The following is a 26,228-nucleotide window of genomic DNA, read 5'->3' as shown; positions in this document are numbered from 1 at the left end:
AGAACCAATTAGCACGAATAATTTTTACAGACCAAAACTGAGATTAAAAGATGATGAACCCGTATACATAAAAAACTTTAGAAGACCACATGTCAGGCGAACGAAATTCAAAAGCAAGTCGGAAAATTAATCACCGACGGGATTGTCGAGCCCTCTGTATCTGAATACAATAGCCCATTATTACTTGTCCCTACAAAATCAGCTCCATGTTCCGAAGAAAAAAAGTGGCGATTAGTAGTTGACTATCGTCAGATTAATAAAAAACTACTGTCCGATAAATTTTCACTCCCTAGAATTAATGATATTTTAGATCATAGGTCGAGCAAAATACTTTTCATGTCTTGATTTAATGATGACCAAATAGAACTTGAAAAAGTTCGAGAGATATAACTTCCTTCTCAACGAGCAATGGCTCGTATCGCTTCACGCGATTACCTTTTGGTTTAAAAATAGCGCCAAATTCATTTCAGAGAAAGATGACTATTGCATTCTCCTTTATATGGATGACTTAATAGTTATGGGTTGTTCCGAGAAACATATGCTTAAAAACTTAACAGATGTTTTTGAGAAATGCAGGGAATACAACCTAAAATTACATCCAGAAAAATGTTCGTTTTTTATGCATGAGGTGACTTTTCTTGGTCATAAATGCACAGATAATGGAATACTTCCAGATGACAAGAAATATGACGTCTTACTGAATTACCCTGCCCCACACGATGCAGACAGCGCAAGACGTTTTGTAGCATTCTGCAATTACTAAAGACGATTCATAAAAATTTTCACCGACTATTCTCGGCACATAACACGATTATGTAAAAACAATGTTCCTTTTGAATGGACAGCTGAATGCCAAAACGCATTCGAATATTTAAATACAAGACTTATGGAACCTACCTTGCTATAATATCCCGATTTCAGTAAAGAATTTTGTATAATTACTGATGCAAGTAAGCAAGCGTGTGGAGCGAACTTCCCGTTGCATATGCATCAAGAGCCTTTACCAAGGGAGAAAGTAATAAGTGTACTACCGAACAGGAACTGGGCAATATTACATTTTCGACCATACATTTATGGCCAACATTTTACCATCAAAACAGATCACAGACCTTTAACATACTTGTTCTCAATGACTAACCCAAGTTCCAAACTGACACGTATGAGGCTAGAATTAGAAGAATACAACTTCACGGTTGAGTATTTGAAGGGGAAAGACAATTACGTAGCCGATGCGTTATCAAGAATAACCATCACAGAACTACAAAATATAACCAGAAATATAAATAAAGTCACTACAAGATACCAAAGTAGACAGAAATCCTGCGCAGGAGAAAAAGAAATAGACTTGCCTAGGCAATCTATAGAAAAAGCTTCAAAGCCCAACGTAAACGGAGTCATAAACAATGATGAAGTATGCAAAGTAGTGACCTTGCACGTAAAAATACAGTTCTGGCAATAACTCAATTTTTCGCCAGCAAGATCACAAGTCATTAGAAAAATAAAATTAAATTTTAAAGAGGACAACTCAAGAAACTGAACATGGAATTTATATAGCATGTACCAAGCTACAACACAGAATGCTTTCATAAGACTACTAAATACAACAGACGAATATAAAGTGGTCAGTGCGAATATATTAGCATATGAATCACTTTTGAACTACAAAGTAGTCGAAGGAAACAAAGAAATAGAGAAAAGTCTGTATTATCCCAATTTTCAAAAAATTTTCCCCCGCAATTTAGATTACAACTCTCAAACTTATGTAAAAAATATAATGATATATTCGGATTAGAAACATAACCAATTAGCACGAATAATTTCTACAAACAGAAAATGAGATGCCTAGAATTGATGATATTTTAGATCACTAGGTCGAGCAAAATACTTGATTTAATGTCAGGATCTTACAAAAAAAGAACTTTAAATAAGCTCAAGAGATATAACTTCCTTTTCAACAATGGCTCGTATCGCTTTACGCGATTATCTTTTGGTTTAAAAATAGCGCCAAATTCAGTTCAGATAATGATGACTTTTCTATTTTCTGGACTTAAACCATTACAAGCGTTCCTTTATATGGATGACTTAATAGTTATAGGTTGCTCCAAAAAATATATGCTTAAAAACTTAACTTAACTTAAAGTTACATCCACAAAAATTTTCATTCTTTATGCATGAGGTGACATTTCTAGGTGACATTGCACGATGCGCAAGACGTTTTGTAGCATTCTGCGATTACTACAGACGATTCATACAAAATTTCACCGACTATAACAAGGTTATGTAAAAAGAATGTTCCTTTTGAATGGACAGCTAAATGCCAAAACGCATTCGAATATTTAAAAACAAAACTTATGGAACCTACCTTGCTCCAATATCTCGATTTTAGTAAAGAATTTTAAATAATTAGTGGCCATAATGGCCATTCATAAGAGTAAAAAAAATTTCATCAAATTTTGTTTTCTAGAAAATGTAATATTTTCACTATTATAATGAATATAAGAACACAAATATGAAAAAAAAAATATAATAATAAATAATAAGAAATAGTCGCATACATTTTTCGTGATTTGATTTTTACTAACTTTTCTAATATTTACTACTTTAACTACAAAAAAAAATATTAATATTTTCTAATTTTTATAAACATACATATAGTGGCATATCCATAGTTCAACGTACTCCTATGCACATGTCTACACACCCACACATACACACAGTCACCCTCGAGACACCCTTTAAGAAATAATAATCAAGTCACCCTCTAAGAAATAAGGATCCAAATTTAATTGTAAACAAGCCAATGGAAAATTACCAAGCTATAAACAAGCCACAGGAAAATTACTAAACAATTAGAACGAGCCGCTGTTCAGACTATCTGCACGTTCCCACAATTCAGGATACTCAGAATTCAGGACCCAAGTCTGGAGTTTAAAGTCCAAAGTTAGGGAGCGAGTTCAGCTTGAGATTTGTCAATAGCAAGTCGGTGTTCTTCAAATAAAAATTGTAACCCGTTTAAGAATAAGAAATTAAATAAAGTTTTTTTTTTTTTAACTTAAACTTATGGTGCTAGAATTTATTTGGCGCAGTCGGTAGGATATCAAAAAATCCTTTAAAAAGTCACCGGTACTGATCAAAAAGAAGGATAATACTATACGACTAGTTTATCCTGATCAGCGTAAATTCCGTGAACAAACAAGGGCAATAAAAAGAGATCCGCAGAATGTGTAGATCATTCGCACTGAGAATTTGAATAAAATCCAAATCGGTCAATACGCGCCTAATTTAAAAAATTATAAGTGCCTTTATTGAAAACAAAAATAAAATAAAAGTTCAAAAATCCAAATCGGTCAATACGCACTTAATCTAAAAATTAAAAGTGCCTATATTAAAAACAAAAAGGACAAAATGGTTAATCCATCAGCGCTACCCCAGCTGTCCGAGATTCATCTCGCCAGGGTTGAGTATCTCCTACAACTATACCCTACTCAAGATGCCAGACAAACTCACATCATATATGGAGCCATCGAAAGGACCATTGTCGACTCAGCGCAAGCAGTCATCGAGGAAGAAAAATCCAACGCTTGGGTAACTACAAAAGCAGCTCTAATCAAGGCCTTCAAGGACCACAGGCTTTATAAAGACATCATCCAGCACATCCGGGACACCTCATACCAAGGAAGCATTAGTAAGTTCGTAAATGAACTTAAGTTTAGATCTTCAAAAGTACATAATAAATTAGAATTAGAGTCAGACCCAACAGAAAGATTACTTTATACAAGCTCATTAAATAAAACTATTAAGGATTGTATCGAGAGAAAACTTCCTGACAGATTGTATAATTGTTTATCCAAAAAGATATTACAACTCTTGCCAACCTAAACGAAGCAGCAATGATTCTAGGTCATTGGGATGCAGACTCATTCGATATTTATGACCTAGAGGTCATAATAATAGAAGGTATTCGGGAAGCTCACACCAAAATTATCATTATCAAAAGTTTAATTCTCAAAATGATCCATGGTATAATAATAACAATTTAAGGGATAACATTAATATAAATAATTCATCAAACCCTCAAAATTCACAAAATAAAAATCAAATTCCCACTAGGAACCAAGGTAATTATCACGAGTTTAAGAGAAACCTAGATAAAGGCAGGGAACAAAACCCTTTAAATTTCCAGGCATCTACTTCAAATAATTTTCCTAATGAACCTGTTAAAAGACAAAGGGAAACTGACAGTGCACAGAATAGAATGGATGTAAATTTTCAGCAAACTGCCTCGGATACAGAAAGTGTTGCCCATATGTCAGAGTAATGATTACCGACCACTCTTTATACCGCAATAACAGTTGAAACCGATGAAGAATTAACATTGGAAGAGCCAACTGGCGTCGATTAGACAGAAACAGAAGAGTTCAACGCGAACATACAGGAAGAAGATTTAAATAATCTTACTATCCCAGCCGTTTCGTTATCAAACGTAGACTCAAACAGACTCAGACTCAAGCGCAAGCATAACTGAGAACAACAACTTCAAAATGAAGCAAAAACAAATATTGATTTCATTAACACTGCATCAAAGCTTATACCTGTTTTCGATGGTAAAGCAGAAAACTTAACCAGTTTCATTGATGCATTACATTTAATACAGTCAATAAAAGGCGAACACGAAAACCTAGCTGTCTCTATAATAAAAATAAAGCTAAAGGGTAGAGCCAGAAATCTGATTAAAAACAAAATAATGGTAGGTGAAGTAATTGCCGAATTAAAAAGTAACTTCAAAGGCGAGACTGTAGAAGTCAAAGCTGATGAATCTACAGCAACGCAATAAAACTGCCAATCAATACACATCTGAGATTGAGCAGATGACGAAGGCTTTAGAAAGTGCGTACATAACAGACGGTTTAAGACTAGAACTAGCAAGAAGTTATTCCACACAGCACGTAGTAAAAGCAATGACTAAAAACTGCACGATTGATAAGGTAAAACTTATCATGCAAGCTGGCAATTTCAACACATTGAATGACGCCGTTTCAAAATTCGTAAGTTCGTAAACAGTTGCACAGAAACAACTGGAAAACCAAACTCGGTCTTGTACTACAATAACTATACACAGCGCGGCGAAAACTGCGGACGCGCAAGTTAGAGAGGTAATTTCCGTGGTCGTATTAACAATTAAAGGTACTAAAACAATACAAACCATAACAATGCTCGCGGCAACTACAGAGGGAACTCAAGGTGCCGTGGCAACTCGAACAGAGGCTAAAATAACAATGATACAAACAATGTAGAGTAGCCAATGACACTTTGGGAAACTCCCGAACCCCTTTAAATACTCAACAGTAGAGAAAGTAACAGTTATTACTATTAATCTCAGCCAATATATATTGGTCTTATTGACTCATGTGGCTACCGGAAAAGAACTTATATTTTTGGTACACAAAGTTGCCGAAATCTCTATAGTAAAAGAAAATTCCGATATATTTCAAAACATACAACTTATTATTAAACATAACATAATAGATAATAATAATAACATAATAGATAATAGATAGATAATGGAATAAGCCAAGAAATTACTAAATCCAAAGGCTTAACATCTATTGAAATACAGACTACCATTTTCATATCGTAGACTTACACTTAGCTGTCTCTTGTGATGGCATTTTAGGAATTGATTTCATTAAAAAATACAACTGTCAACTAGACTTTCAGCCATCTGAAGATTGGCTTATAATAAGACTAAGAAATTAAAAATTTCCAATTTATGTTCCAATAGCATACAGTTCTTGCAATAACTCTATTCACAAGTCATTAGAAAAATAAAATTAAATTCAAAAGAGGACAGTGTATTAATTCGAAATCAAGAAATTGAGCATGGAATTTATATAGCAATTACCATAGCTACAACACGAAATGCTTTCATAAGACTACTGAATACAACAGACGAAGATAAAGTGGTCAGTGCGAATAATTTAGCATGCGAATCACTTTTGATCTACGAAGTAGTCGAAAGAAACAAAGAAACTAGAGGAAAGTCTGTATTATCCCAATTGTCAAAAAATTTCCCCCAACAATTTAAATCACAACTCTCAAGCTTATGTACAAAATATAATGACATATTCGCTTAAAAACAGAACCAATTAGCACGAATAATTTTTACAGACCAAAACTGAGATTAAAAGATGATGAACCCGTATACATAAAAAACTTTAGAAGACCACATGTCAGGCGAACGAAATTCAAAAGCAAGTCGGAAAATTAATCACCGACGGGATTGTCGAGCCCTCTGTATCTGAATACAATAGCCCATTATTACTTGTCCCTACAAAATCAGCTCCATGTTCCGAAGAAAAGAAGTGGCGATTAGTAGTTGACTATCGTCAGATTAATAAAAAACTACTGTCCGATAAATTTTCACTCCCTAGAATTAATGATATTTTAGATCATAGGTCGAGCAAAATACTTTTCATGTCTTGATTTAATGATGACCAAATAGAACTTGAAAAAGTTCGAGAGATATAACTTCCTTCTCAACGAGCAATGGCTCGTATCGCTTCACGCGATTACCTTTTGGTTTAAAAATAGCGCCAAATTCATTTCAGAGAAAGATGACTATTGCATTCTCCTTTATATGGATGACTTAATAGTTATGGGTTGTTCCGAGAAACATATGCTTAAAAACTTAACAGATGTTTTTGAGAAATGCAGGGAATACAACCTAAAATTACATCCAGAAAAATGTTCGTTTTTTATGCATGAGGTGACTTTTCTTGGTCATAAATGCACAGATAATGGAATACTTCCAGATGACAAGAAATATGACGTCTTACTGAATTACCCTGCCCCACACGATGCAGACAGCGCAAGACGTTTTGTAGCATTCTGCAATTACTAAAGACGATTCATAAAAATTTTCACCGACATTCTCGGCACATAACACGATTATGTAAAAACAATGTTCCTTTTGAATGGACAGCTGAATGCCAAAACGCATTCGAATATTTAAATACAAGACTTATGGAACCTACCTTGCTATAATATCCCGATTTCAGTAAAGAATTTTGTATAATTACTGATGCAAGTAAGCAAGCGTGTGGAGCGAACTTCCCGTTGCATATGCATCAAGAGCCTTTACCAAGGGAGAAAGTAATAAGTGTACTACCGAACAGGAACTGGGCAATATTACATTTTCGACCATACATTTATGGCCAACATTTTACCATCAAAACAGATCACAGACCTTTAACATACTTGTTCTCAATGACTAACCCAAGTTCCAAACTGACACGTATGAGGCTAGAATTAGAAGAATACAACTTCACGGTTGAGTATTTGAAGGGGAAAGACAATTACGTAGCCGATGCGTTATCAAGAATAACCATCAAAGAACTACAAAATATAACCAGAAATATAAATAAAGTCACTACAAGATACCAAAGTAGACAGAAATCCTGCGCAGGAGAAAAAGAAATAGACTTGCCTAGGCAATCTATAGAAAAAGCTTCAAAGCCCAACGTAAACGGAGTCATAAACAATGATGAAGTATGCAAAGTAGTGACCTTGCACGTAAAAATACAGTTCTGGCAATAACTCAATTTTTCGCCAGCAAGATCACAAGTCATTAGAAAAATAAAATTAAATTTTAAAGAGGACAACTCAAGAAACTGAACATGGAATTTATATAGCATGTACCAAGCTACAACACAGAATGCTTTCATAAGACTACTAAATACAACAGACGAATATAAAGTGATCAGTGCGAATATATTAGCATATGAATCACTTTTGAACTACAAAGTAGTCGAAGGAAACAAAGAAATAGAGAAAAGTCTGTATTATCCCAATTTTCAAAAAATTTTCCCCCGCAATTTAGATTACAACTCTCAAACTTATGTAAAAAATATAATGATATATTCGGATTAGAAACATAACCAATTAGCACGAATAATTTCTACAAACAGAAAATGAGATTAAAAGATGATGAACCCGTATGAACCCACTCCCTAGAATTGATGATATTTTAGATCACTAGGTCGAGCAAAATACTTGATTTAATGTCAGGATCTTACAAAAAAAGAACTTTAAATAAGCTCAAGAGATATAACTTCCTTTTCAACAATGGCTCGTATCGCTTTACGCGATTATCTTTTGGTTTAAAAATAGCGCCAAATTCAGTTCAGATAATGATGACTTTTCTATTTTCTGGACTTAAACCTTTACAAGCGTTCCTTTATATGGATGACTTAATAGTTATAGGTTGCTCCAAAAAATATATGCTTAAAAACTTAACTTAACTTAAAGTTACATCCACAAAAATTTTCATTCTTTATGCATGAGGTGACATTTCTAGGTGACATTGCACGATGCGCAAGACGTTTTGTAGCATTCTGCGATTACTACAGACGATTCATACAAAATTTCACCGACTATAACAAGGTTATGTAAAAAGAATGTTCCTTTTGAATGGACAGCTAAATGCCAAAACGCATTCGAATATTTAAAAACAAAACTTATGGAACCTACCTTGCTCCAATATCTCGATTTTAGTAAAGAATTTTAAATAATTAGTGGCCATAATGACCATTCATAAGAGTAAAAAAAATTTCATCAAATTTTGTTTTCTAGAAAATGTAATATTTTCACTATTATAATGAATATAAGAACACAAATATGAAAAAAAAAATATAATAATAAATAATAAGAAATAGTCGCATAAATTTTTCGATTTTTACTAACTTTTCTAATATTTACTACTTTAACTACAAAAAAAAATATTAATATTTTCTAATTTTTATAAACATACATATAGTGGCATATCCATAGTTCAACGTACTCCTATGCACATGTCTACACACCCACACATACACACAGTCACCCTCGAGACACCCTTTAAGAAATAATAATCAAGTCACCCTCTAAGAAATAAGGATCCAAATTTAATTGTAAACAAGCCAATGGAAAATTACCAAGCTATAAACAAGCCACAGGAAAATTACTAAACAATTAGAACGAGCCGCTGTTCAGACTATCTGCACGTTCCCACAATTCAGGATACTCAGAATTCAGGACCCAAGTCTGGAGTTTAAAGTCCAAAGTTAGGGAGCGAGTTCAGCTTGAGATTTGTCAATAGCAAGTCGGTGTTCTTCAAATAAAAATTGTAACCAGTTTAAGAATAAGAAATTAAATAAAGTTTTTTTTTTTTTAACTTAAACTTATGGTGCTAGAATTTATTTGGCGCAGTCGGTAGGATATCAAAAAATCCTTTAAAAAGTCACCGGTACTGATCAAAAAGAAGGATAATACTATACGACTAGTTTATCCTGATCAGCGTAAATTCCGTGAACAAACAAGGGCAATAAAAAGAGATCCGCAGAATGTGTAGATCATTCGCACTGAGAATTTGAATAAAATCCAAATCGGTCAATACGCGCTTAATTTAAAAAATTATAAGTGCCTTTATTGAAAACAAAAATAAAATAAAAGTCAAAAAATCCAAATCGGTCAATACGCACTTAATCTAAAAATTAAAAGTGCCTATATTAAAAACAAAAAGGACAAAATGGTTAATCCATCAGCGCTACCCCAGCTGTCCGAGATTCATCTGAATCAATTGATCGGACAAATAAAGGAAATTCCATACTTTGATGGAAATCCAGCAGAGCTAAGCCGGTATATCGCCAGGGTTGAGTATCTCCTACAACTATACCCTACTCAAGATGCCAGACAAACTCACATCATATATGGAGCCATCGAAAGGACCATTGTCGACTCAGCGCAAGCAGTCATCGAGGAAGAAAAATCCAACGCTTGGGTAACTACAAAAGCAGCTCTAATCAAGGCCTTCAAGGACCACAGGCTTTATAAAGACATCATCCAGCACATCCGGGACACCTCATACCAAGGAAGCATTAGTAAGTTCGTAAATGAACTTAAGTTTAGATCTTCAAAAGTACATAATAAATTAGAATTAGAGTCAGACCCAACAGAAAGATTACTTTATACAAGCTCATTAAATAAAACTATTAAGGATTGTATCGAGAGAAAACTTCCTGACAGATTGTATAATTGTTTATCCAAAAAGATATTACAACTCTTGCCAACCTAAACGAAGCAGCAATGATTCTAGGACATTGGGATGCAGACCCATTCGATATTTATGACCTAGAGGTCATAATAATAGAAGGTATTCGGGAAGCTCACACCAAAATTATCATTATCAAAAGTTTAATTCTCAAAATGATCCATGGTATAATAATAACAATTTAAGGGATAACATTAATATAAATAATTCATCAAACCCTCAAAATTCACAAAATAAAAATCAAATTCCCACTAGGAACCAAGGTAATTATCACGAGTTTAAGAGAAACCTAGATAAAGGCAGGGCACAAAACCCTTTAAATTTCCAGGCATCTACTTCAAATAATTTTCCTAATGAACCTGTTAAAAGACAAAGGGAAACTGACAGTGCACAGAATAGAATGGATGTAAATTTTCAGCAAACTGCCTCGGATACAGAAAGTGTTGCCCATATGTCAGAGTAATGATTACCGACCACTCTTTATACCGCAATAACAGTTGAAACCGATGAAGAATTAACATTGGAAGAGCCAACTGGCGTCGATTAGACAGAAACAGAAGAGTTCAACGCGAACATACAGGAAGAAGATTTAAATAATCTTACTATCCCAGCCGTTTCGTTATCAAACGTAGACTCAAACAGACTCAGACTCAAGCGCAAGCATAACTGAGAACAACAACTTCAAAATGAAGCAAAAACAAATATTGATTTCATTAACACTGCATCAAAGCTTATACCTGTTTTCGATGGTAAAGCAGAAAACTTAACCAGTTTCATTGATGCATTACATTTAATACAGTCAATAAAAGGCGAACACGAAAACCTAGCTGTCTCTATAATAAAAATAAAGCTAAAGGGTAGAGCCAGAAATCTGATTAAAAACAAAATAATGGTAGGTGAAGTAATTGCCGAATTAAAAAGTAACTTCAAAGGCGAGACTGTAGAAGTCAAAGCTGATGAATCTACAGCAACGCAATAAAACTGCCAATCAATACACATCTGAGATTGAGCAGATGACGAAGGCTTTAGAAAGTGCGTACATAACAGACGGTTTAAGACTAGAACTAGCAAGAAGTTATTCCACACAGCACGTAGTAAAAGCAATGACTAAAAACTGCACGATTGATAAGGTAAAACTTATCATGCAAGCTGGCAATTTCAACACATTGAATGACGCCGTTTCAAAATTCGTAAGTTCGTAAACAGTTGCACAGAAACAACTGGAAAACCAAACTCGGTCTTGTACTACAATAACTATACACAGCGCGGCGAAAACTGCGGACGCGCAAGTTAGAGAGGTAATTTCCGTGGTCGTATTAACAATTAAAGGTACTAAAACAATACAAACCATAACAATGCTCGCGGCAACTACAGAGGGAACTCAAGGTGCCGTGGCAACTCGAACAGAGGCTAAAATAACAATGATACAAACAATGTAGAGTAGCCAATGACACTTTGGGAAACTCCCGAACCCCTTTAAATACTCAACAGTAGAGAAAGTAACAGTTATTACTATTAATCTCAGCCAATATATATTGGTCTTATTGACTCATGTGGCTACCGGAAAAGAACTTATATTTTTGGTACACAAAGTTGCCGAAATCTCTATAGTAAAAGAAAATTCGGATATATTTCAAAACATACAACTTATTATTAAACATAACATAATAGATAATAATAATAACATAATAGATAATAGATAGATAATGGAATAAGCCAAGAAATTACTAAATCCAAAGGCTTAACATCTATTGAAATACAGACTACCATTTTCATATCGTAGACTTACACTTAGCTGTCTCTTGTGATGGCATTTTAGGAATTGATTTCATTAAAAAATACAACTGTCAACTAGACTTTCAGCCATCTGAAGATTGGCTTATAATAAGACTAAGAAATTAAAAATTTCCAATTTATGTTCCAATAGCATACAGTTCTTGCAATAACTCTATTCACAAGTCATTAGAAAAATAAAATTAAATTCAAAAGAGGACAGTGTATTAATTCGAAATCAAGAAATTGAGCATGGAATTTATATAGCAATTACCATAGCTACAACACAAAATGCTTTCATAAGACTACTGAATACAACAGACGAAGATAAAGTGGTCAGTGCGAATAATTTAGCATGCGAATCACTTTTGAACTACGAAGTAGTCGAAGGAAACAAAGAAACTAGAGGAAAGTCTGTATTATCCCAATTGTCAAAAAATTTCCCCCAACAATTTAAATCACAACTCTCAAGCTTATGTACAAAATATAATGACATATTCGCTTAAAAACAGAACCAATTAGCACGAATAATTTTTACAGACCAAAACTGAGATTAAAAGATGATGAACCCGTATACATAAAAAACTTTAGAAGACCACATGTCAGGCGAACGAAATTCAAAAGCAAGTCGGAAAATTAATCACCGACGGGATTGTCGAGCCCTCTGTATCTGAATACAATAGCCCATTATTACTTGTCCCTACAAAATCAGCTCCATGTTCCGAAGAAAAGAAGTGGCGATTAGTAGTTGACTATCGTCAGATTAATAAAAAAACTACTGTCCGATAAATTTTCACTCCCTAGAATTAATGATATTTTAGATCATAGGTCGAGCAAAATACTTTTCATGTCTTGATTTAATGATGACCAAATAGAACTTGAAAAAGAGATATAACTTCGTTCTCAACGAGCTCGTATCACTTTACGCGATTACCTTTTGGTTTAAAAATAGCGCCAAATTCATTTCAGAGAAAGATGACTATTGCATTCTCCTTTATATGGATGACTTAATAGTTATGGGTTGTTCCGAGAAAAATATGCTTAAAAACTTAACAGATGTTTTTGAGAAATGCAGGGAATACAACCTAAAGTTACATCCAGAAAAATGTTCGTTTTTTATGCATGAGGTGACTTTTCTTGGTCATAAATGCACAGATAATGGAATACTTCCAGATGACAAGAAATATGACGTCTTACTGAATTACCCTGCCCCACACGATGCAGACAGCGCAAGACGTTTTGTAGCATTCTGCAATTACTAAAGACGATTCATAAAAATTTTCACCGACAATTCTCGGCACATAACACGATTATGTAAAAACAATGTTTCTTTTGAATGGACAGCTGAATGCCAAAACGCATTCGAATATTTAAATACAAGACTTATGGTACCTACCTTGCTATAATATCCCGATTTCAGTAAAGAATTTTGTATAATTACTGATGCAAGTAAGCAAGCGTGTGGAGCGAACTTCCCATTGCATATGCATCAAGAGCCTTTACCATGGGAGAAAGTAATAAGTGAACTACCGAACAGGAACTGGGCAATATTACATTTTCGACATTTATGGCCAACATTTCACCATCAAAACAGATCACAGACCTTTAACATACTTGTTCTCAATGACTAACCCAAGTTCCAAACTGACACGTATGAGGCTAGAATTAGAAGAATACAACTTCACGGTTGAGTATTTGAAGGGGAAAGACAATTACGTAGCCGATGCGTTATCAAGAATAACCATCAAAGAACTACAAAATATAACCAGAAATATAAATAAAGTCACTACAAGATACCAAAGTAGACAGAAATCCTGCGCTGGAGAAAAAGAAATAGACTTGCCTAGGCAATCTATAGAAAAAGCTTTTTTTCGCCAGCAAGATCACAAGTCATTAGAAAAATAAAATTAAATTTTAAAGAGGACAACTCAAGAAACTGAACATGGAATTTATATAGCATGTACCAAGCTACAACACAGAATGCTTTCATAAGACTACTAAATACAACAGACGAATATAAAGTGGTCAGTGCGAATATATTAGCATATGAATCACTTTTGAACTACAAAGTAGTCGAAGGAAACAAAGAAATAGAGAAAAGTCTGTATTATCCCAATTTTCAAAAAATTTTCCCCCGCAATTTAGATTACAACTCTCAAACTTATGTAAAAAATATAATGATATATTCGGATTAGAAACATAACCAATTAGCACGAATAATTTCTACAAACAGAAAATGAGATTAAAAGATGATGAACCCGTATGAACCCACTCCCTAGAATTGATGATATTTTAGATCACTAGGTCGAGCAAAATACTTGATTTAATGTCAGGATCTTACAAAAAAAGAACTTTAAATAAGCTCAAGAGATATAACTTCCTTTTCAACAATGGCTCGTATCGCTTTACGCGATTATCTTTTGGTTTAAAAATAGCGCCAAATTCAGTTCAGATAATGATGACTTTTCTATTTTCTGGACTTAAACCTTTACAAGCATTCCTTTATATGGATGACTTAATAGTTATAGGTTGCTCCGAAAAATATATGCTTAAAAACTTAACTTAACTTAAAGTTACATCCACAAAAATTTTCATTCTTTATGCATGAGGTGACATTTCTAGGTGACATTGCACGATGCGCAAGACGTTTTTTAGCATTCTACGATTACTACAGACGATTCATACAAAATTTCGGCGACTATAACAAGGTTATGTAAAAAGAATGTTCCTTTTGAATGGACAGCTAAATGCCAAAACGCATTCGAATATTTAAAAACAAAACCTATAAGAACACAAATTCGAAAAAGAATATATAATAATAAATAATAATAAATAGTCGCATAAATTTTTCAAGATTTGATTTTACTAACTTTTCTAATATTTACTACTTTAATAAATTTCTAATTTTTATAAACCTATATATAGTGACATATCCATAGTTCAACATACTCCTATGCACATGTCTACACACCCACACATACACACAGTCATCCTCGAGACACCCTTTAAGAAATAATAATCAAGTCACCCTCTAAGAAATAAGGATCCAAATTTAATTGTAAACAAGCCAATGGAAAATTACCAAGCTATAAACAAGCCACAGGAAAATTACCATGAAACAAAAACCTTAGCTTGTAGAGTAAACAATTAGAACGAGCCGCTGTTCAGACTATCGGCACGTTCCCACAATTCAGGATACTCAGAATTCAGGACCCAAGTCTGGAGTCTAAAGTCCAAAGTTAGAGAGTCACTCAATAGCAACAAAAGCCAAAAGCTCTAAAGCTCAAAAACCGAGGTATGATCGTAAATGAAGTAGGAGTTAGGGAGCGAGTTCAGTTTGAGATTTGTCAATAGCAAGTCGGTGTTCTTCAAATAAAAATTGTAACCAGTTTAAGAATAAGAAATTAAATAAAGTTTTTTTTTTAACTTAAACTTATGGTGCTAGAATTTATTTGGCGCAGTCGGTAGGATCTCAAAAAATCCTTTAAAAAGTCACCGGTACTGATCAAAAAGAAGGATAATACTATACGACTAGTTTATCCTGATCAGCGTAAATTCCGTGAACAAACAAGGGCAATAAAAAGAGATCCGCAGAATGTGTAGATCAATCGCACTGAGAATTTGAATAAAATCCAAATCGGTCAATACGCGCTTAATTTAAAAAATTATAAGTGCCTTTATTGAAAACAAAAATAAAATAAAAGTCAAAAAATCCAAATCGGTCAATACGCACTTAATCTAAAAATTAAAAGTGCCTATATTAAAAACAAAAAGGACAAAATGGTTAATCCATCAGCGCTACCCCAGCTGTCCGAGATTCATCTGAATCAATTGATCGGACAAATAAAGGAAATTCCATACTTTGATGGAAATCCAGCAGAGCTAAGCCGGTATATCGCCAGGGTTGAGTATCTCCTACAACTATACCCTACTCAAGATGCCAGACAAACTCACATCATATATGGAGCCATCGAAAGGACCATTGTCGACTCAGCGCAAGCAGTCATCGAGGAAGAAAAATCCAACGCTTGGGTAACTACAAAAGCAGCTCTAATCAAGGCCTTCAAGGACCACAGGCTTTATAAAGACATCATCCAGCACATCCGGGACACCTCATACCAAGGAAGCATTAGTAAGTTCGTAAATGAACTTAAGTTTAGATCTTCAAAAGTACATAATAAATTAGAATTAGAGTCAGACCCAACAGAAAGATTACTTTATACAAGCTCATTAAATAAAACTATTAAGGATTGTATCGAGAGAAAACTTCCTGACAGATTGTATAATTGTTTATCCAACAAGATATTACAACTCTTGCCAACCTAAACGAAGCAGCAATGATTCTAGGTCATTGGGATGTAGACCCATTCGATAACTATAAACCTAGACGTCATAATAATCGAAGGTATTCGGGAAGTTCACACCAAAATTATCATTATCAAAAGTTTAATTCTCAAAATTATCAAAGGTATAATAATAGCAATTCAAGGGATAACATTAATTCAAATAATTCATCAAACCCTCAAAATTCATAAAATAAAAATCAAATTCCCACTAGGAATCAAGGTAATTATCACGAGTTTAAGAGAAACCTAGATAAAGGCAGGGCACAAAACCCTTTAAATTTCCAGGCATCTACTTCAAATAATTTTCCTAATGCACCTGTTAAAAGACAAAGGGAAACTGACAGTGCACAGAATAGAATGGATGTAAATTTTCAGCAAACTGCCTCGGATACAGAAAGTGTTGCCCATATGTCAGAGTAATGATTACCGACCACTCTTTATACCGCAATAACAGTTGAAACCGATGAAGAATTAACATTGGAAGAGCCAACTGGCGTCGATTAGACAGAAACAGAAGAGTTCAACGCGAACATACAGGAAGAAGATTTAAATAATCTTACTATCCCAGCCGTTTCGTTATCAAACGTAGACTCAAACAGACTCAGACTCAAGCGCAAGCATAACTGAGAACAACAACTTCAAAATGAAGCAAAAACAAATATTGATTTCATTAACACTGCATCAAAGCTTATACCTGTTTTCGATGGTAAAGCAGAAAACTTAACCAGTTTCATTGATGCATTACATTTAATACAGTCCATAAAAGGCGAACACGAAAACCTAGCTGTCTCTATAATAAAAATAAAGCTAAAGGGTAGAGCCAGAAATCTGATTGAAAACAAAATAATGGTAGGTGAAGTAAATGCCGAATTAAAAAGTAAGTTCAAAGGCGAGACTGTAAAAGTATTGACATTAAAGCTGATGAATCTACAGCAACGCAATGAAACTGCCAATCAATACACATCTGAGATTGAGCAGATGACGAAGGCTTTAGAAAGTGCGTACATAACAGACGGCTTAAGACTAGATCTAGCAAGAAGTTATTCCACACAGCACGTAGTAAAAGCAATGACTAAAAACTGCACGATTGATAAGGTAAAACTTATCATGCAAGCTGGCAATTTCAACACATTGAATGACGCCGTTTCAAAATTCGTAAGTTCGTAAACAGTTGCACAGAAACAACTGGAAAACCAAACTCGGTCTTATACTACAATAACTATACACAGCGCGGCGAAAACTGCGGACGCGCAAGTTAGAGAGGTAATTTCCGTGGTCGTATTAACAATTAAAGGTACTAAAACAATACAAACCATAACAATGCTCGCGGCAACTACAGAGGGAACTCAAGGTGCCGTGGCAACTCGAACAGAGGCTAAAATAACAATGATACAAACAATGTAGAGTAGCCAATGACACTTTGGGAAACTCCCGAACCCCTTTAAATACTCAACAGTAGAGAAAGTAACAGTTATTACTATTAATCTCAGCCAATATATATTGGTCTTATTGACTCATGTGGCTACCGGAAAAGAACTTATATTTTTGGTACACAAAGTTGCCGAAATCTCTATAGTAAAAGAAAATTCCGATATATTTCAAAACATACAACTTATTATTAAACATAACATAATAGATAATAATAATAACATAATAGATAATAGATAGATAATGGAATAAGCCAAGAAATTACTAAATCCAAAGGCTTAACATCTATTGAAATACAGACTACCATTTTCATATCGTAGACTTACACTTAGCTGTCCCTTGTGATGGCATTTTAGGAATTGATTTCATTAAAAAATACAACTGTCAACTAGACTTTCAGCCATCTGAAGATTGGCTTATAATAAGACTAAGAAATTAAAAATTTCCAATTTATGTTCCAATAGCATACAGTTCTTGCAATAACTCTATTCACAAGTCATTAGAAAAATAAAATTAAATTCAAAAGAGGACAGTGTATTAATTCGAAATCAAGAAATTGAGCATGGAATTTATATAGCAATTACCATAGCTACAACACGAAATGCTTTCATAAGACTACTGAATACAACAGACGAAGATAAAGTGGTCAGTGCGAATAATTTAGCATGCGAATCACTTTTGATCTACGAAGTAGTCGAAAGAAACAAAGAAACTAGAGGAAAGTCTGTATTATCCCAATTGTCAAAAAATTTCCCCCAACAATTTAAATCACAACTCTCAAGCTTATGTACAAAATATAATGACATATTCGCTTAAAAACAGAACCAATTAGCACGAATAATTTTTACAGACCAAAACTGAGATTAAAAGATGATGAACCCGTATACATAAAAAACTTTAGAAGACCACATGTCAGGCGAACGAAATTCAAAAGCAAGTCGGAAAATTAATCACCGACGGGATTGTCGAGCCCTCTGTATCTGAATACAATAGCCCATTATTACTTGTCCCTACAAAATCAGCTCCATGTTCCGAAGAAAAGAAGTGGCGATTAGTAGTTGACTATCGTCAGATTAATAAAAAACTACTGTCCGATAAATTTTCACTCCCTAGAATTAATGATATTTTAGATCATAGGTCGAGCAAAATACTTTTCATGTCTTGATTTAATGATGACCAAATAGAACTTGAAAAAGAGATATAACTTCGTTCTCAACGAGCAATGGCTCGTATCACTTTACGCGATTACCTTTTGGTTTAAAAATAGCGCCAAATTCATTTCAGAGAAAGATGACTATTGCATTCTCCTTTATATGGATGACTTAATAGTTATGGGTTGTTCCGAGAAAAATATGCTTAAAAACTTAACAGATGTTTTTGAGAAATGCAGGGAATACAACCTAAAGTTACATCCAGAAAAATGTTCGTTTTTTATGCATGAGGTGACTTTTCTTGGTCATAAATGCACAGATAATGGAATACTTCCAGATGACAAGAAATATGACGTCTTACTGAATTACCCTGCCCCACACGATGCAGACAGCGCAAGACGTTTTGTAGCATTCTGCAATTACTAAAGACGATTCATAAAAATTTTCACCGACAATTCTCGGCACATAACACGATTATGTAAAAACAATGTTTCTTTTGAATGGACAGCTGAATGCCAAAACGCATTCGAATATTTAAATACACGACTTATGGTACCTACCTTGCTATAATATCCCGATTTCAGTAAAGAATTTTGTATAATTACTGATGCAAGTAAGCAAGCGTGTGGAGCGAACTTCCCATTGCATATGCATCAAGAGCCTTTACCATGGGAGAAAGTAATAAGTGAACTACCGAACAGGAACTGGGCAATATTACATTTTCGACATTTATGGCCAACATTTCACCATCAAAACAGATCACAGACCTTTAACATACTTGTTCTCAATGACTAACCCAAGTTCCAAACTGACACGTATGAGGCTAGAATTAGAAGAATACAACTTCACGGTTGAGTATTTGAAGGGGAAAGACAATTACGTAGCCGATGCGTTATCAAGAATAACCATCAAAGAACTACAAAATATAACCAGAAATATAAATAAAGTCACTACAAGATACCAAAGTAGACAGAAATCCTGCGCAGGAGAAAAAGAAATAGACTTGCCTAGGCAATCTATAGAAAAAGCTTCAAAGCCCAACGTATACGGAGTCATAAACAATGATGAAGTATGCAAAGTAGTGACCTTGCACGTAAAAATACAGTTCTGGCAATAACTCAATTTTTCGCCAGCAAGATCACAAGTCATTAGAAAAATAAAATTAAATTTTAAAGAGGACAACTCAAGAAACTGAACATGGAATTTATATAGCATGTACCAAGCTACAACACAGAATGCTTTCATAAGACTACTAAATACAACAGACGAATATAAAGTGGTCAGTGCGAATATATTAGCATATGAATCACTTTTGAACTACAAAGTAGTCGAAGGAAACAAAGAAATAGAGAAAAGTCTGTATTATCCCAATTTTCAAAAAATTTTCCCCCGCAATTTAGATTACAACTCTCAAACTTATGTAAAAAATATAATGATATATTCGGATTAGAAACATAACCAATTAGCACGAATAATTTCTACAAACAGAAAATGAGATTAAAAGATGATGAACCCGTATGAACCCACTCCCTAGAATTGATGATATTTTAGATCACTAGGTCGAGCAAAATACTTGATTTAATGTCAGGATCTTACAAAAAAAAGAACTTTAAATAAGCTCAAGAGATATAACTTCCTTTTCAACAATGGCTCGTATCGCTTTACGCGATTATCTTTTGGTTTAAAAATAGCGCCAAATTCAGTTCAGATAATGATGACTTTTCTATTTTCTGGACTTAAACCTTTACAAGCATTCCTTTATATGGATGACTTAATAGTTATAGGTTGCTCCGAAAAATATATGCTTAAAAACTTAACTTAACTTAAAGTTACATCCACAAAAATTTTCATTCTTTATGCATGAGGTGACATTTCTAGGTGACATTGCACGATGCGCAAGACGTTTTTTAGCATTCTACGATTACTACAGACGATTCATACAAAATTTCGGCGACTATAACAAGGTTATGTAAAAAGAATGTTCCTTTTGAATGGACAGCTAAATGCCAAAACGCATTCGAATATTTAAAAACAAAACCTATAAGAACACAAATACGAAAAAGAATATATAATAATAAATAATAATAAATAGTCGCATAAATTTTTCAAGATTTGATTTTACTAACTTTTCTAATATTTACTACTTTAATAAATTTCTAATTTTTATAAACCTATATATAGTGACATATCCATAGTTCAACATACTCCTATGCACATGTCTACACACCCACACATACACACAGTCATCCTCGAGACACCCTTTAAGAAATAATAATCAAGTCACCCTCTAAGAAATAAGGATCCAAATTTAATTGTAAACAAGCCAATGGAAAATTACCAAGCTATAAACAAGCCACAGGAAAATTACCATGAAACAAAAACCTTAGCTTGTAGAGTAAACAATTAGAACGAGCCGCTGTTCAGACTATCGGCACGTTCCCACAATTCAGGATACTCAGAATTCAGGACCCAAGTCTGGAGTCTAAAGTCCAAAGTTAGAGAGTCACTCAATAGCAACGAAAGCCTCTAAAGCTCAATACCGATGTATGATCGTAAATAAAGTAGAAGTTAGGGAGCGAGTTTAGTTTGAGATTTGTCAATAGCAAGTCGGTGTTCTTCAAATAAAAATTGTAACTAGTTTAAGAATAAGAAATAAAATAAAGTTTTTTTTTTATTTTACTTAAACTTATGGTGCAAGAATTGAATTATATATATATTACACATACAACATAATAATTAACAAAAAAGCTCCATAGATTACCTTATATTTCAAAGGGAGGGAGATGTAGTATGCTCACATATCGGGTACACACTGTACCACTTATATCACTGCAACATTTTGGCATTTGTTTATGTCCCAATATTCCCAGCACTTCAAGTGCGGTGTAATTCGACCCACACAACAATGTTATGAATATCCGATCATTCGGTTACCATGTGAGCATTACACCCTCTCCCTCATGCGCGGCCGCTGCTTGCGCCGCTTATATACACTTAAGCATAAGCATTCACCGCTGCTCTGCTGCGGCACACAAACTTTAATATACATATTTAGATAAATAAGAGCTGGCCGAGGCGCTGCTCGCGCAGCTATGTGAATTTTAAGCCAAGCAAACTAATTCTTAGGTCAAGCGGGGACATTCATGAGCCCCTAACCGAATGCACTAATAAATTACCCATATTATAATCAACCAAATAAATCCCAATGTGTAGTGAACTGATTGAACTCATTACAGGGAAAGATTCTTATATTTTTGCTAAATATAAAATACCGCTACTGGTTTCGCAACCTTTTGGCAACGTCACATTCTAGAAAATATCAAACGATAATTTACTATTTTCTTAAACTGCTTGTCAGAAAGCTTGCGCCCACCATTTGCGTTTTTTGTTCTCTTATTTCTGATTTTTCGGCGAAAGCACCCTCGTTTTAATTCTGATCGAATTATGCAAAGTGAGTGCTAAGTCCATGTTATATATATATATCGGGCTCAATACCCGCCCAATAAGACCATCAAGAGAACCACCACAAAGATAATTCCAAATGCCCAAAGTTTGGATGTCTGGAATTTCGACGACAGCAATAGAAAATTTTAGATCCCTCAAAAAAACTTATAGGTACTAATGGGGTAACGTTATTAGGAGTGCGCAGCGCTATTTGAAGAAATCGCGTGTTGCTCGTTTGGGCCCACTCTGGTTGCCAACACGTAGAGCCGGCCCATTTCTCGAAGCGAGCCACATACAGTTTTCCAGAGCATCAGAATATTCAAGAATATTCACAGCCTAGTCGCTTGCAGCCGGATAAATTGAAGTTCCGTACCAAGCTTTCCAACCGTTTTAAGACGTAAGGAAAACTTAAGGTTAATAAAAGTAAACCCAGCCTTGCATTTAGTTATTATGTTTGCAGTTCAAAAATCGATACACCTGTTTTTCGCGAGATTCTCTTGACCAGTGGTGAGTAACCTAACTCCGGACTGTTGGTTAGCCAACATTACGTCCAATCCCGGATTCTTGGTTTAGCTGTTGAATCTGCCTCCACTCAGATAAGGATTCACCACCCGATTTGGCAGTCGATCTGACTGTTGCATCGTCTTTGTAGTATTTAAAATATATTTATATTTTATAAGCAATAAGCAATTAAACGGGTACAGTATATATATTAGGTCTTAGGTTGACTGTTAATTAATAACATTTTGTAGTTCAATGAGCATACATCATACACATCCTCGTTTACACGCACCGTCCAAATTTGCGCTGGAAACAAATTTGAAGTATCCATGTTGTAAGTACGGCATAGCCGACTGTATGTTAATATCAATCTGAGCCAAGTAATATAATTAAAGAATAATTTATTTTGTTAATATGACCTTATTTTTTTGATAAAACTTAAGTGGTAACGTAAATTTTTGAATGAAAATCATTTTTACCCATTAAATGGTTAATTTGCCATGGGCAAATGAGAATGAAGTATAAAATGAAGTAATTTTTTTTGGGACACCTGAAATAACTGTGTGTTAATAATGGCATTGGCCACATACGCAATGCGAGCCTATGCAAGGCTGGGTGGTCTTTGAAGGATTAAATGGCATCTGCAATTCCTCACAATTATTATAAAATTAGATTCTTTGGGCTTTGGTTTACTTAGTCAATAGTCTTAACTCTGTCTACTATTTAATTTAATGTGACGGATCGGGATTCTAGGTAGTAAAACTCTCCCTTTCCCTCTCCTCTCCCATTTCCCTGAGCACAGCCGACCCTGTAGGCGGAGTACGCTGCCAGATAGCCGCACACAATGTCGTTGGGGTTCCTCAAGGGGTATAACGACAAGCTCAAACCTGTACCTTTAGTAGTTTACGGTTATACAAAATGTAGCTATAGCTATTTTCTTGCCAAACAATCTATTTTTTTAAAAAGTGGTAGAAATATTGTTTTATCGATAAAGCCGCCTATGAGACATCAGAAACAAAAACTTTTGAAAATCGGAATAAAAAACGTTTGCCGATATTTTTTAAGCGATGGTATAACAAATTGCACAAGCCTGATATCAGTCTTCAGAACTTCGATTTTTATTGATGTTTTCTAGCCAAACTTGCTAGTATTACTAAAAAAGTGGTAGAACTAATGTTTCTTATATTGACATTAAGAATTCGAGTTGATTGCACAACCAACATCACTTTTTTGCCCTCAATAAAGTTCTTCTAACCCTAGACAAAAGCAAGAATAAGAATTGATTGTGGAAATAGAACAGCGAATTTTCCAAGTTTATTGACTAGGTGCATCCAACAAATCCAGTTAGTCCAGTGTATCGACTATAAGATACCAGTTACCCACCTAAAGACAGCAAATAGGTAGATAAAGATATTCAGCATAGCAAGATCGTAAAGCGCCATCTACCCGTGATTTCGATATATGGGCGGCAGAGGGATTTACCGTTACGGTTGTTTGTGGTCGTTATAGTGGGTAAACGATGGCATCGGAACTTAATCATTTAAGTCAACTTTTTTTCAGCATAAAAACTCTAGGTGGCACATTTTTTCGCGAATTGTGTGCTATAAAGTGTGCGTAGCACCCGGACAAGTCCCTAATGCTCTAGCTCTTATAGCTTACGAGATCTCAGCGTTCAAACGGACGAAAAGACAGACATGGCTAGATAGGCTCGTCTAGTGATCCTGATCAGGAATTTATATACTTTATGCGATCGGAAAAGCTTTTTTCTATCTGTTATATACTTTTCGATGAATCTAGTAAACCGTTTTACTCTACAAGTAACGGGTATAAAAAGTTTACAATCACTCACCGTAGTATGACCTTGTGGTCGTGTATGCACTCCACTAGCCGCTCGAATCTCTGCTCCGTGGTTTCCGCAGGATCTGTGCCAAGACGCCGGAGACGCTCCGAAAAGATATAAATATGTGCGCGAAGTACAAGCACGAAGTTTACTGGGTAGCAATCTACACAGACATCTTGAAAACAGGCACCAGCCATAGCGAAGTACTCCAGGCCGGCCTGCAGGGCGAGGTGCAGTGTGCTGGATCGCCAGTCCAGGAACGGATAATAATTTTGGTAAGGGGGCCGTCCAATTGAAATAGCAGAAATAAAAGTATTTGTGGCATAAACCATGTACACTGCCATGAAAAAAAAAAAAATCCGGTTGCTAAGCGATACAGCGCGGTGAATCTGAAGCCGCTCCCTGGGCAGTGTGAGACGTTTGTCCAGCTCGTCGAGTATGGCATTGGCGTCGTCAAAGCGTTGGACTAGTGCCCAGACAATCAACACCTTGGTGGAGCAGGACCATGCGTTAAAAGCCACTTGGAGCGAAGTAAGAAACTCTCCCGGCGAGAACTCAGACAGATGGCTGATGTAGCCCGTGAGAAATCCAATTGGCTGGTAAATTGTAGAACAGAAGTTCAGGGTAAAAGACCATAGAACGTAGGCCACAAAGAACTTTGCAGGTGGTTTGCGTATACCCATCAGGAAAATGCAGCGCAATAGGTAAATGGTTGCATCCCGCGAGCGAGCTGGAGATTCTTCCGATTTTGTAAACAAGGCCGGAAAGATTCTTCGCAGGTCCATTGTGAATGCACTCAAACTTTAGTTTTTCAAATCATGTGTTGTCAGCACAGTCCTTTTATATGCCTGCCAGTAGCGTGATTATAAGCTCATCAATCGACGACTTAGATAATTTATAAATGACATTTGAAAACTCGTTTTTAAAAATGAATTAGCGTAAGGCGTAAGACTCTGACGTGCATATTTTCCGATACCCTTCTCTTCCTTAAACTGAATTCATGTAGAGAATTGATATAATCCAAATGACCTACCAAAAAATCAAAAAGCGTTAGACACTTAATGGTGTCAAAGCTTACACTAATACATAAATAAATAATGATTGGGCTGCACGCCGAAAGACCGAGCAGGCTGTATCCGTTCACAGGAATATATATTTAAGTGGGGCTGGGTACTGGGATATTGCATGGGTACTATCATCATCACGTATGCTGACAATACGTAAGACTATATAAGTACAATGAGAAAACAGATATTTACATTTAACAATTAACAATTAACATTTTAGAAGAGTAATAAATATTAAATATTTATTAAAAAGATTTGTTGAACATAGCAGCTACAGAATCTGTATTTGGCTATTAAATTTGCTCTTACCATTTTTTGTTATATGCAAAGCCTTAAAGAAATATTGCATTGTGTGAAATCTTATTTCTAACTAAGCTTGCCTTAGTAGGGTAAAAACAGTTCAATATGTATTTCGTTGTAAATGGTATATGGGGCCCTAGAATCTGTATGCTTCATCCCAACTTTAAGCTTTAGCTAACCTTTTTATTCCCTTGCAGAGGGTATAATGATTTCAGTCAGTAGTTTGCAACGCAGTGAAGGAGACGCTTCCGACCCCATAAAGTATATAAGACGAGTCGATCTAGCCATGTC

The 26,228-nt window shown here is 34.9% G+C and overlaps 1 protein-coding gene across 1 annotated transcript in view; it reads right to left on the bottom strand.

Annotated features, from left to right (window-relative positions):
- LOC108030712 (odorant receptor 42a) overlaps positions 1-25,355 on the bottom strand; it is a 105,590-nt gene extending 80,235 nt beyond the window's left edge. Inside the window, exon 1 of the mRNA XM_044091361.2 lies at positions 24,580-25,355. Coding sequence (XP_043947296.1) covers positions 24,580-25,355 — 776 coding nt within the window. The remainder of the gene's footprint in view (positions 1-24,579) is intronic.
- Positions 25,356-26,228: the final 873 nt, after the last annotated feature.

The sequence above is a fragment of the Drosophila biarmipes genome, unplaced genomic scaffold, assembly GCF_025231255.1.
Source record: "Drosophila biarmipes strain raj3 unplaced genomic scaffold, RU_DBia_V1.1 ptg000015l, whole genome shotgun sequence".
NCBI lineage: Eukaryota > Metazoa > Arthropoda > Insecta > Diptera > Drosophilidae > Drosophila > Drosophila biarmipes.
This window is presented reverse-complemented; position numbering and strand designations above follow the sequence as displayed.